A 14,693-nucleotide genomic window follows, 5' to 3' on the forward strand; every position below is an offset into this window, starting at 1 on the left:
GCAGCAGCGAGACAGGGCAGATTGGAAGTGATGCTTAACAGCCCGGGCAGAGCAGCTTGAATAGGCAGCCTCATGTCCACCCCCAACCCACAAAAAACCCCAAAGGCTGAATAGGAGTAATCTGTGGGCAGCCTCTGCTTCACATCACCTCCTGAACCACCTGAGATTAACAATGTTTTACATGGAGATTACACAACTAAGGTAATTCCTAAAGGAATTATGTCCTAAATGACTGTATGTCCAGCCAATTTCAGTGTCTTGTCTGCTGTGCTTGCATTAGGTTCAAGTCACACTTCTCTGCAGAGAAATGTGAAGCTTAGTTACCAAGTATTTCTTAAGTACTTTGAGATCTAGCAATAAAAGGTACAATGGCACTCCAAAGGAATTTTAGTAAGACACTTGCTACCAGAAGATGTTAATTTTTTTCAGAAGATCTCTATCTATGTATGTACTGCTTCTTTCTTGGAATAAGGAGAACAAAGGAGATGGTACACATGGTAAACATCCCTAAAGAGAACAGACAGGATAGATAACTTAGAATTAGTCAGCTGTTTATACTATTTACCTATGCATTCTTTTGGGAAGACCACCAAAGAGAAAAGCTGCAAAGCAAACTCCAGTGGAAAGATACTTTCTACCCAGCATACTCATTCATTTTAGGTCATAGGGAAAAAGATGTGACCTAGATCTTCTGCCACTCTGCAGGCATTACCTCTCTCCCTACTTTAACAGCATTTCCAACAAACTGAGATATGGCCTTAATTTTCCTTAAGCTGATCATACAGGTTTAAAATTTTTCCTTTGATATTTATCATAGTGCTTCTGAGGTCACCCAGGCATTTTATGCAGACTGCTGGTACACTTAATCATTTCAGTGTCTTCCTGTAGTAAATCAGAAGACATTATATTAATAAAAGATGGGTCTGTTCCAGGTCTGATGCAGACTGCTGAATCCCCATCTACCTGGCTTAGAAAGAGTCCTTTAAAAAGGTCAGTTTACTCTGTGGAATTCTGAATATCAAGGATATGTCTTCTCTCACACAAGATATATACACTTGGGACCAGTACAAAGACACTGGATTGATTCAGAATGAGTGCTCAAGGCTGTCTGTACCACAACCCAGCCAAAGAGACTTGTCTGAAAATACACCACTGAGATGCAGGCACACCATGCAAATAAGTACCTCATAAAACATGTTTGCCTCCATCCAGTTCTTTGTCTTGCAAATACTGTTCGGCCACATTCACTTAGCACAAGAAACAAGACAGGCAAAATACAAGGTCTGCGAGGGAAACTCTGGACACAAGAGAACTTCTCTTGTAACATATTATTATTATTATTTGGTTCTGTCTTCAAAATACTTATTAATCCCTGTAATCAGGTTGTACATACTTTAAAAAGTTGAACAGTTGTTCAGTTATTTTCTGGGCTTTGATTTATCACACTCTCTTCTGACTCTCACTTTCAAATTTAAGGTTGCAGTGACTATTCTGCACAGCACAGGTACAATTCCTAGGAAATAAGGTAATATTTATGATTAGGCCACAACTTTCAGTGTTATAGTCCTCTTGTGACATTGATCTGGCCCTTGTGAAAGGAAAATTTAACACATTTTCAATTAATACTACTGAAAACGTATTTCTGAATAACCATTTCTCATTGCAATAGCCAATTCCTTTGTAATGTCGTTTTGTCCTAGCATTTTAATGAAGACAATCAACTGTCTTGTTTTCACTTGATCAGTTCAACTGCACCGAAACCATGATTTTGAAATACTTTTTCTAAATCTTTTTCCTCACAAGAAATTGTGAGATTGATTTTTTTCTTCCCATCTGGAACAAACTCGTAATTTCTAAATTTACAATCACACCAGAAGAGGCATTAAAAAAAAAAAAAAAAAAAAAAAAAAAAAAAAAAAAAAAAACACCCAACAGAAAAAACCTCCTTCAATATTTTATATCTTATCTTGCAATGTACTGAAAAATCACATATTCCTAAGTCACATGCATATGTGGATGCTTTGGATCTCCTAGAACTGTGAGTCTGACCTCAACTCCTGTGCAAACTAGGCAGAACACATGTGAATAATACAGAGAGAATACCTTACCATCAGCTGTCAAAAGTAACATCAAAATACCCCAGTAGATCAAGCTCTTTGCTGCCTTCCCATTGGCTGTTAGAAGTAATATCAAAATATCCTGTAGATCTGAACCATTCCAAGATGCACTGACCCCCTGGGACATTTTATCATGAAGCAGTTGTGAACACTGGTTCCAGGGATGTGCCACACAGGTCAAACCCTGTGGTAGGGCCGGGCTCTCCGACAGAAGTGGCACTGAGACCAAAGTGTTCCCACCACAACACAGTGCCCTGACTGCTGGCCAGCCCTGTGTTCAGCACAGGAAGGCTAAGCAGGCAGGATACAGACTCTAGGTGGGTCATATGTTGAGCATTCCTTGTTCCAAACATCACATGACATCCTGGCTGACAAATCTTAAAAGATATTTACTCCAAACCACCTAGCCCAATCAGAGTTTTATTTGTATTGACCTGGATTAGAGGCAACCCGATTTTACACGTCTGCCCTTGTATGTGTCCACTGGGCATGTGTTCAGCCTTGCTCGTGGTTGGGAATGGGGCAGTGGAGCCATGGCAGGCTCATCTGTATCCGTAACCCCTGACAAAACTGAGTATGCTTTCATGGGGGTTTGAGGAGAAAGTGACCACTGTGAAATGTATATTTATCTCTTTCCTTACTCCTATCCTGCACCAGGTACATCTTCATACAGCCAAAATTCACACCCACAAACAAGGTGTAAGTAATTCTATATGTTCACATGAAAAAAAAAAAAAAAAAAAAAAAAAAAAAAAAAAAAAAAAGGAGCTGCTTCTATTAACAGCTGACAAGCTATGTAATGCTCAAAAAAATTTTTGTTCATTTCACTGAAAGTAGCAGATTTCAAACCTCACGACGATTGTTAAAAGATGAGTTTTCTTATTAGGAAATATAAAATACAATTTAAATTATTTTAGCATCTCATTTAAAACAAGTGCATTACAAAAAAAACAAAGATGGAAAATATCTGAATAAATACTGATTGCTGAGTCTGTACATAATTTTGATTTTTCATGTTAAATGCTGGTTCTTATCAAGGACATGCTTCTGAATTGGAAATCTTATCATAAAAAAATTGAATGGCAGACTACCAAGAAATGACAAGATTTTAACACCATAATAAACATTAGGATCATGATCCATTATGCTTAACACTTACAAGCTTTTTTTTCCTGTAACCAGGATGCTTAAAAACTTGTTAAAAACAGAAAGCAAAGCTAAGAGTCTTACGTAACAGCATAATTTCCAGATTGGTTTATTTAAGGCCACACCACACCAAGATCAAGTTTTTCTAATGGAAGATGGCTTATTTTTTATTCATTTGGGTGTATACAAGGTATTTTAAAAACACAAGAGAATGAATGACACTGAGTAGGTCTGGTATTTGGGAAGGACAGGTTGAGAACGAAGCAGCATACATGAGAGTGAATGTGCTGGGAGGAAAGACAGTATGTGTGAATGGCAGGGAAGGAGTGTAAAGGAGTACGTGGGGTAAGAAAAGCAGCACTTGACAGGAAAACACAGGCTTCTGGAAGAGGACTGGGTGTGCAGTTGGAACTGTGATGCAGAACTGAAAGATCAAGGAGACTGTGCTGGGTTAGAAGATATTAGAACAGGGAAAGAGGTATCAGACAGGGGGATTCCTATAAGAAATAAAAGGCAGAAAATATACTGATAGCTGACAGCAACTTGTAACTCAGGAGCCTGACTAGGTGATAAGGGCACGAATGGATCAGGGCAAAGTGACAGCACTTCCACTGAAAAAATCAGAAGTGGATGAAAAGAGTCATCTCTTGCACACCCTCAAGAACATTCATATTTTGCTTTTATGTTGCAGGTTGAATTTTAAAATCAAGAAGTTCAGATCCCACTGGCCCAATTCCTCAAAGTAAACAAGAAGTCCCTCCACCCTTTTCTATCGTGCATGGTCATAAAATACATCTTATCATTTGAACTCAGCCTTGTAATTAATAGGGAACGAAACAGCTTTGAAGTATTTTGGTAAAAATCGGTAATAATTTTAAGTAGCTTCTGCCCCAAACTACAAGAAAAAGAAAATAAAACTCAGCCTGAAATTACATATACCTTAATAACACAGAATACAATCTAGGGAAAACCAGAGGTGTCTAGCTTCTGAAATTATACTGGCAATGAGTCAAGGAGATTTGAATGCTAATCTTCTATAATAATATATTAGAATTAGAAACATCATTAGCTCCTTAATACATGCAGGAATATCCCTTTCTAGACACGGTAGGTCATGAGACAGCTGACCCAAAAGCTGTCTACTCTCTCCTGTCCTCCACAGCTGACACTGAAAAACTTGAACAGCATCTTGAACTGCTGTAATCTTTGACTCACTGTTCATTAATTCATCACCTAAACTGATTTCAGTAGTAGCAGAGCAATTTACTGTGAGATGTGCACAGCATATGGAAAGGCTATGGAACAGAGTAGCTCTTATGAACAGTTTGGTATTTTCAAATTATGTGCAGCATGGGTAGATAACAGTTGTATCAAACATATACGAAGATGTGTATCCACACCTGAACACACCAAATCCCTTTCAGCCTCCAGAATGTCCAGTTTAGAAGCACAGTGGCATGCAGCTCCACACAGCAGAGGCTTCCATTCTTGGGACTCACTTCCTGGGACCTACTGGAATGCAAACAATTGTGTCTACTGCACAGTCATTGGAACATAGATAGAACAAGTAAACTCAGGTTCAGAAAGTTTTCACAGCACGGCGTCTCCATTTGTTTGTAAGCCTAAGTGAACAGCAAATGGGGACCCTCTGCATCTGTCAGTGCATATGGCTTCCAACTAGGGACAAGCTTTGCGAGCACTCTGCACTGAGCAGAGCATGCTAAGCCAAACACGTATGTGCAGGGAAGTGGTGCTGTGGCACCAGTGCCCCCAGCCAGGGGGGCTGTGTGGGGAGACTGTGTGGGTGTGTGGCAGGAAGAAATGACAGAGAAGAAAAGGAAAGAAGTCTGAGGAAACTAACACATGCTGGTTTAGCCAAGAAATATCAGCCACCCTGCATCTCCACCCCTTGCTTTCCCTCACTTTGTCCCCATAGCCAGCAGCCAAATACCATAATACCAGTTTGTCACAATACAAGACTGGTCAGCATGGTGCACTCTGTCACCTATGTGCCCCAGGTACAAAGCGCTGTCATGTATGATTCCTTTTCTCTCTCACTTCCCTACTTCCTTTCCCCACACAGCTGAGCCTGTGCAAACACTGGCCATAAACAACTTGTGTCTTCTCTAAGGGCAAGGGCCTCACTGCCGTGCCTCAGGATCAACCACTTGCCCCAATGTTAGCTGTATGAAATGCTTCCACCACTGCAGGCACAAGCTTGTCAAGCACCTCACAGGGAAAACACCCCTTTTGCAATCTTGCATTTTTCCAACTCACACAGCACCATTTAAAGCAGTTTCTTCTTCTTCCTTTTGTATCTAATCAAGTACACTTAGGAACATATGCCACCTGTGCTTTGCATTGTGGAACTCCCACTCCTTCTGAATTCTAATAATATTAGCAATAGTAATAATAATTAATTATGTGCTGCCAGGACCAGAAGGCTTCAAGACACATAATAAAATATACACAAATATAGGGAAGAAAAAAGTAAATTTACCCTCAGGTACACAAATCTATAGGTTCAAAAAATATACAAATACAGACAGTACTGCCTGGAACCAAAATTAGCCAATAAATCTCTAATAGATTAAAATTTACATTCTCAGCTAGGTTTGTCCCTGCACAAGCATCTCACACAGTCTGAAGAGTCTAGCAGTATTTGTAAAGATCCAGCCTCTCAAATTGTTTCACTTGGACCAATCAATTGCAAAACCCCATCACCCCTTGTGCTTTGCTTTAGAAGTAAAGGAGGAATTTGTGAGGGATTTTACATCCTGCTCTCCTGCACATTCTATTCTACTTTACCAGGACACCAAATACTCAGCTAGGAAAATGCAGTAGTACTAGTTTTGCTTTAAGCTACAATGCAGAGTCCTCATGCCCTTTAGAACAACTAACCTGACAGACAACCGTGGCAAAAAAACCTGAACCATGTCAGCTACACACAGATTTAAGTGGAAATTATTATACGATTGAACCTTTTGGCATATTTGTTTGGAAAATCTACCGTAAACTGGATGCTTGTAAGGGCAGTGGCAAGACAAGATGTTCAGGGAATGCAACTAGAGACATTCAAATGATACTTTCAAACCCTCAAGGGAAAATTGCATGGATTTAGCTAAGTTGCCAGAAGAAGCCTTCATACAAATAGAAAAATTATTTTCCCCTAGCATTTCACATGAGCTTAGCCTGTTTACAACCAATGGGCTCCCTAAAATTTGCATCATAAAGGCCATTTTTCAGTACTAAAACAACAAAGCCTAATCACAGTTCTAATTGTGCAAGGGGCTTGTTTTCAAGTGTTACCAAAACATAAATTTTAACTTACTTTAGAGCTTCTTCCTGTCTGAAAGGTCTGGAAGTTTTACTTTAGCTTCCAAAAGATTTTGTTTTTTACTTCAGAGTTGGGTTCACTTTTCCATCCACTAAAGTTAAACACAGCTTTTTCAGTCGTAGATATTTAACTATGCTGAGTTGAAAAAAAAAAATTTGCATTATACATAGTACAAGTAATGGAACAAAGCCCGCAAGGCTTTGAAGACTAATAACACATTCACAGCCTTGGAAAATACAGTACGGGGAAAATGTAAATATACAAATAAATGCTGGAAAATAAGGCAAAAATTGAAAAAGCTTTCATTGGAAGGATGAAAGAGCTGGTCTACAAAATAAATCAATTGTCAAATTTGTTCCTACCTTATATGCCATATATATCCATATGTATATATATAGGAACATCAAGATGAGAAGACTAGGCCTGAGATTCAAATCCTTAAAAAAAACCCCCAAAAACCTATACTGAAAAGAGTTCGATGTTTTGCATGAGTGTTTTGCAAGCAATAACATCACTTTTATTTCAAATATAGAAATATCTAAGGCGAACTTTCTTATACACCAGTATGTATTTCACTCTTCAATTCTCCAGAAAGCACACCAACCTGTCACTGGTGGTGATCTTTTTTACATTTACTGCCTGGAATTGCATGAGCAATTAGAATGGCAAATGAGAAGAAATTCTCCACCCACACTGAGCTCCTCCCAATATTGCAGTCTATATTAACGTAGCACAATTAGAAAAATGTTTTCTAAATATTGCAATAGGATATGCAGGCGTTCACAAAAGCTATTATTAGATATGGAAGGTTGCAGCACAGACATCTAACACACGGAATCTAAATTTTTTAAATTGGTTTGTTCAGGTAAATACACACTCAGCATAATCCTTCACAATGAATCTCATAAATTGTGTTCAATACAGTGCAGAATTGCCTATTTTTTTTCTTTATTATATTCTATTATTTTACTTTACTCAAATCTGCAAACTTACATCTGTGAAGATTTTTGGAATGTGAAGATTTTGTAATTTCATAAAGGCTTTTTTTTTACGTACAGGTCAACTTCAGTTTTGTTGTACAGTGTTATATTAGCACATTTGAGATTTCCACCACACCAATAATAAAATATTTTTATCATGTGAAGGTTTCCCAGTTTTCAGATAATCAAGTTTCTTTTTCAGCCTAAGGACAAAGCAAGTAACTACCCACACAGACCTCTACCCTACAAGTCTTCGTATATCCCAAGGTTCATGTAACTGCAAAGAATCAAGAGTTATTTGTTTTTTATTACAAATGTATTTAATTTAGAACAGTAGGTTTACAATTTGCTATACTAGTTAAGAGTATTATCTGATAGGCTATATAGACCTTTACTACAACTTAAGAAGGTCAATTTCCCAGAATCTATTTCTTGTATAAACATACACGGCTGCATTAACATAATACAAATATAATGTGAAAAATACATTGATTAAATAATTTTTATATACTTACGTTCACAATGGATTAGGACAGCTCAGAATCCAAATTACTTCAGCAAAGAACACAAGACGTGTTGTCTAGTTTAAACTAATTGTGTAGAACAATTTTGCCATATAAAGGCATACAAGATAATGTAAATTATCCTTACCATTAAAATGAATTTTTAAAGAAAATAATTCAACTGTTATACAACTTAAGTAAATAGGGTATTTTTCAAAGGGCAAGAGAAAGACTACTAAGCCAGCCTGCTGAAGTTGTCATCATTTGAAACTGTTCCGGCAAAACTCTTTAGACTGTACACTGGTATAAAACACAACACTGTTACATATCACTTACCTACTCCAAGTTCTAAAATAATATTACTGACATTACTTAAATCTATCATCATAGAAAGTGATCCCAATTTTTCCTCTCTTCCATTCTCCTGCTTTAGGCAGCTAACCCTATTGCCAACACAAATAGTTCAAGATAGCCATAACTTCCCTGAGAATTCCCAAATTAAATGTAGATCATACTGAAGTACAATTGTAAAATAAAAGCAGACTAATGCAATGTGAAAATGGAACACTTCAATGTAGTGCTCAAATTCCACTCAATTTGTAATAGCACTACCAATGGCAAATGGAAAACACGGGTCCATGAATAAAAAAAGGGTGACACTATTACATTTTTATTACTGCATCAACAGAATTATACATTACTGTTCCCCAGACATGTTCACAGCCCAAGAGTGAAAAAAAGGCTCTGAAACACTTAAAAGGCCTCCTTTGTATATTGGTACCTTTTCTCTCAAATACCATACCTTAAGTATCATTAAGTAACCTCATCTTATTATTCCTGAAAAAGTAATTACTTCCAATGTAAACTGATAAATTTCCATTGACTGTACTCTCTGCTATAGCACGACCACGAAGATATTGAGATATGATGATGAATTACTACAGGGAATAATACATAGTAATATTTTACACTTCTGGAATCTTTTCACTCAAAAGCCATAAAACACTGGTGTATCAAGCTGACTTCACAGATGATGAAAAAGGAAATCATAAGGTGAAATTTATTTTACTACGGGAAATCCTGTAAAAGAGTCATAGCTATATTCCACAGAGTGTGGAATGTGTTTTCATTTTTGTCCTCTGTTTGTGGCAAGTGTAACCTATACAGATAGCAATTAAACTTGCTTAATTCTTGATAATACACCAATGATACAGTTTATTATTTCTTAATTCTGAAACTTTTGGCCTCTAGTATTTTCTAGTCCTTTCATTTCCTATCAACTTGGCTAAATTCAAATTGGGCACAAAGCACCGAAAATTTTTAGCTGTGCTTTGTTAAACTGATTTTTTTTTATTGTCTAGTAACTGTATATCATATAACTTAATAACTGATACACTAAATAAATAAATTATAAGTCTAACAACTCGAGTTTCTAGTCCTGTTGATAACATAGCCCCTCTGAAAGTTTTCAAAGACAAGGAACTAAGTTCTGATCACTTCTTTAAACTTAAACAAAATCTAAAGGTGTTTTCTGTAACATTTTGCCAGCATTTACTGGCAAAAAATATGTGCTGGGAACAGAGCACATACCTATTTTTTGCAGAACTCAATCTGCCAGACAATGTATAAAAAGTTCACACAGACATCCTGCTATTTCTTTCAAGAGAATAATAAATGTATAACATCAGGCAGATTTATCTATGAGCAAAATCTGTTCCTCTCCAGCTTTGACTGCCCTGAATGAAGTCCTAGGAATACCCAGGTTAACATTCTGATATTCAAAATGGGACCATTAATTTTATGATGATTAATAATAAAACATCACACTTGAGACTGCTTCCAAAGATCTGGCCTTGCTTTTCGTCTCTGTAAGTACCCTGTGTGGCCTATCAGGAAGACATTAAGATTACAGAATACAAAACCAAAAAACCATGCATTTGTTAATACATGTGCACTAGTATCTTGGTTTACTCTACTTTCTTTGAGGAATAAGGTTTCCAGAGAAACTGTACAATGAAAACTAAAAGCTATTTAAACTGGCACATCTCTTACTAAGGAGGTACATACTTCCAACTCCTAAGTTATTTTTCTGCTAATTATCACACACACACACACACAAACATAGAAAGTAGATTTCATCTTCTTTTGGCCCCCATAGGCTCCACTTTATTCCAGAAGACAAATTCTACTTAATTTTGCCTCCTCTCCCAGCAACAGTAAGAGATCCAAGAGAAACTGAAGAATAAAATGCAATAGCAACTTTTAAACAAGTTGGTGCAATGGATTCCTCAACAAATGTGTATCTATAAAAGGCAACTGTGTGATTGCAGCATATGAAGGATGACCATGTACCATTATCTTTAATCCAGCTACTTTAAGCACCTACAGAACTGCATAAGGAAAATTTCTGAGGGATTTACATAAGATGACAACCTTGTTGTGAAGAATCGTATTTGCTGGCATCATTTCTGGCCTAACTTAAATTTCAGCTATGAGACTCAACAACGAATTTATGGGACGTGGCACAGGACAGTGCTGTCCTGCAGCATTCTACTATTAAAGCACAAAATCGTGAATCTGAGTTAAACAAAAGCAACTCTACAAGAAAATTTAAGCCCATTTCTTGAAATATCCCATCCGAACCAAATTTTTTGCTGTTTTCATAGGAACTGACCTCAGGGCTTGGTTTGTGTTTTGAGTTTAAATGAAAGCAACACATAGTTTTGAACTAGCCTGAATATTCAGTTCCATAATTCCATCTGCTGGGCACGCTGACTGATTTTGGCAGCAACTCTTTACCTCTTCGTACCTTGGTTTTCCACTCTCTACGGGACAAAGATGACACTGCTGTCTTTTCTGTGTGGGCTTTGGAATACACAGGTACTTGGCAGGTATCTTTACCACCTTTTGAATAAGCAGGGTAAATATCTACCACCTCTATATACCAAGAAGAAAGGCTGAAGTGGAGATATTACTATTAGTAGCAACAGTCAGAAGCACCTTGACTGTAATGCCAAAACAGACTGCCTGTGCACTGCTTCACAAACCAGAAAAGTATTCTACTGACACAGGTGTTTTAGGTAATGTTGCCACCACATTTGTGACTGCAAAAAAAAAAAAAAAAAAATAGTAAGTCATCAGAATGACCGCAGTTAAAAATGAAGTCCTTGGCTGCACTTGCTTTCTTTCCTAATTCAAGGACAGGAGAGATTAAGAATGAACATTGGCATCCAAAACACTACTTAGATATGAGCATTCAAAATACTTTGGATGGACAGGGACATTACATTTGTATTAAACAACTTACTCATAATGCTCAACTTCCGGGAACAGCATTAGGGCTCAAAGTCTACTGCTCAAATCATTGCATACACTTATAACATTTTACTGTCCTGTGTTTTAGAGTCCAAACTACTAGATTTTTATAATTCAGTTCCAAAGTATGTTACCTGCAGATAACTGTAAACCATTTCCCACAGAACCTCTACAAAACTGCCTGCTTAAAACTCCAAGAGATTTATGAATGCTGAGACTGGAATGAACATCCCTTTGCAAATGGACAGATGGAAAAAATTCCAAATTAATTTTCAGATTAAAGTCATAAACTGACTTTCCTCAAAAACTGGTAGCAGTTTTGGGAAGCAGAAAAAGCTTCTACGTGCTTCTGTGATGTCAAAGATGAAATCTCTGTTTGTGGAGGTACAATCTGTAGCAAGAACACACGTCTGCCAAGACTCTGGCATTGATGATATTTTGTCTAGACAGCCTTTGAATGTGACTGACACAGGAACAGTGCACATGGCTGAGCAAACTGAAACTTATGGAAGAGCTTTTCAAGACTTAGTCAAGATACAGGATTTTGGAAATGTGCCTAATATCCTCCAACCATGCCTCCTGGTATCCTCCTCAGGAATCTAACTGGGTTTGTTTCATCAAGTCCCCTAGCTGTCCCAGGGAACAGAAAGATAGATTTGTTTACATAAGATGCTGGCAGTGCCATTTGGATGTGAGGAAATATCCTCAGCAAGTGGAGAGCTCTGCATGCTGGCTAGTCACTGAGAGAGACATTCAAGCCATTGAATTATGTGTTATTTCAAAGGACTGAAGACTGTAAGAAATTGCTAAACCTCTTCTCAACTACTGGGCTTGACTATGAGAAACACATGACAACTATTAGCTAAAGGACAGAAATTACTAGCTGCAGTTGATAACTATTCTAGGTATTTTAGAAAGCACAACATATTTACCTTGACCTTTTGGGCCTCTGAACCATGTACATGCTTTGACAGAAAAGTCCACGTGAACTTGCCATAGACAAGGTTATAATTTGTAGGAAATGATGACTATCATTTACAGTAAAATTTTCACTGTATGACAGCTCTGGTTGACTTAGTCCTCAAGCAGCTGTCAGGGCTAGGAGAAAAGAGATAAAGGTGAAGAAGACTCAAAGAGATAATCAGCTTTTAGCTTTAGCTGGTTCGTTTCCAGTTCAACTGTCACTGAAGTCAACACCTACCCCCCTGACTTACTGGGATTATATTATAACTTCTATTAACCAATATTACAGGCAGTACTTTGCAGCAACCCAAAAGGTTAAAAAAACCAGATTCTAGTTTGTCCTCCAGAGAATGATCAAGCCTTAAGACACCAATTTACAGTTGCAGCAAAAGCACTATTTACTGCTGTGGATCCTCAAAGCTCCAGCAAATTTTTGCACCTACAAAAAAATTACCCTGGCTAAGTGAAAAATACAGTAGACCCTTCTTCTCTGCAAATAAATGTGTACCTCAGTGAACCTTAGTCCTGATATAAAACTTTACACAACTGACCTGCTTGGCGACTAGTTTGGTCTCCAAGCCCACAAACTCAACCTACTGAGTCAGTACCATGCGTGTAGGCAATAGAGGCAATACTCGTGAACCTACAATGAAGTTCTGAGGGAGGTGTTATCACTGGGAGGCACTGAAATACCTGCATTTTGGGACTTTTCAGTAACTGATTTGGAATCGCAAAATTTCTCACCTAATTACACCGTGGATACAAAGAAAAAAAGGTGTTTTGATCTAGGTACTAGGTGTAAGCTGGGTATGATATTTCTGAACCAGAAACGAAGTTTCTCCTCCCATCTCCTCTCTTCCTCCCGCCCCCTCTCCTCCCACCTGCACTAAAGGAACACTTGTTGTGGAGGCAGCAAGCCTAGGAAGCTCAGATTAAAAATAGCCCTGGCTAGCACCTGGTGTTTTCCAGCAGGCCAGCATGCTGGTGACTCTTAGAGATCTGGACCCTTACGAAGAAATACGATGAAATCACATGTTTTTTATTTCATACACTCGTTTATGGATTTGCAACCAAAACTAACTGGATCTGGCAAGTTGGAGTTGCCTGGCACTTTTTGCATCACTGACACACTTGCACCTGTCACGGATGAATTCCTCAGAAAGGCCAAAGGGAGCAAGGCATATTTTCACTTTGACAGCACACGGGAGCCAGATGCTGGGCCAGCAGGTTCTGGTGTTCAGTGTCGGCCATCAGAAAAGGCGAAACACATCATCGGCACTGGGGTGGGTGACAGGCCGTCAGGCGCACCTTCCCCACGGCCGCTTACAGGCAGCAGCCGCTCGGCTTTGTCCGTGCCTCTCTCCGTTCAAACCACCCGGCTCCGCGGTGCCCGGCTGGCTCCTCTCACGGCCGGCCCTGCAGCCCCAACATGTCGCCGCCCCGCTTTAAGGTCACCGCATGGCGAAGTCGTCGAGCGCCGGGGGCCGCGATGCGCCCGGGCCGCGGCCGCTCCACGGGCAGCCCGAGGGAGGGGGCAGGGCCACGGCCGCCGCCGAGGGCACTTACCAGGTCTATGAAGGTCAGAAATTTCCAGCTGCCTCCATAGGTCTGATGCGCGGGCATGTCAATGGCCTTGTAATTGCACAGGATGGAGCAATAGGACAGGAGGATGGCGGCGCGCAGCACCTGGCAGGGCACCAGCGCCATGTTTGCGGCGCGGGGCGCGCTTCCGTGTGCCCGCGTCTGTGTCCGTGTGTGTGTCCCAGTGCCCCGCGTGTGTGTCCGCGTGTCCCGGCGTGTGTGTGTGTATCCCTGGGCGTGTGTGCGCGCCGTGCGGGCGGGACTCCGAGCGCCCCCGCGGCCCCGGCCGGGGCGGAGCGCAGGGCCCGCGCGGTGCGGCGGCGGCGGCGGCGGGGCCGGGGGGCCGCAGGGCCGGGCGAGCGGGCTCGGGGCGCTCCCGAGCCTCAGCTCCGCGCCCGGGCCGGGCCGGAGGAGGCCGGTGGGAGCACGAGTTAATTGCAGAACCCGGCAGCGCGCCGGTTTTCAAGCGAGAACTACGATGGCTCAGCAATTACGGGTTATGGTTGCCTCGCTCAGAGGAACGCTGTGGTTTCGGTGCGCCCCCGGGGCCGGCGACCCCCCCGCGGCCGGCGCTGCCAATGGCCCGGCGGAGGAGGCGCCTCCGGCCGGCGGCGGGACGCTCGGGACAGGAGCGGGGCAGCGGCCAGGCTCCGGCCGTCTGCCGCTCCAGGGCTGCCCTCCGTGTGTCGGTACCCTTCGTGTGTCCATACAGCAGCTCTGCCGGGCGGAGCATTTGCTCCGCCCTCTGTGT

At 40.5% G+C, this 14,693-nt stretch overlaps 1 protein-coding gene across 3 annotated transcripts in view; it reads right to left on the reverse strand.

The window, feature by feature from the left end:
• Positions 1 to 14,290, reverse strand: part of AIG1 (androgen induced 1) — a 125,195-nt gene extending 110,905 nt beyond the window's left edge. Inside the window, exons 1-2 of one of the 3 annotated variants that reach the window (XM_066315565.1) lie at positions 13,928 to 14,290; positions 13,529 to 13,777 (exon numbers count right to left, since the gene is read on the reverse strand). In XM_066315565.1, the coding sequence (XP_066171662.1) occupies positions 13,766 to 13,777; positions 13,928 to 14,068 (153 nt within the window). In that variant the 5' untranslated portion in view covers positions 14,069 to 14,290 and the 3' untranslated portion in view covers positions 13,529 to 13,765. Of the gene's footprint in view, positions 1 to 13,528; positions 13,778 to 13,927 lie in introns of those variants that run through there. The other 2 variants (XR_010743234.1, XM_066315564.1) reach the window with 2 other exon arrangements.
• Between the last annotated feature and the right edge of the window lie 403 nt (positions 14,291 to 14,693).

This window comes from Sylvia atricapilla, chromosome 3 (genome assembly GCF_009819655.1).
Source record: "Sylvia atricapilla isolate bSylAtr1 chromosome 3, bSylAtr1.pri, whole genome shotgun sequence".
Lineage (NCBI taxonomy): Eukaryota > Metazoa > Chordata > Aves > Passeriformes > Sylviidae > Sylvia > Sylvia atricapilla.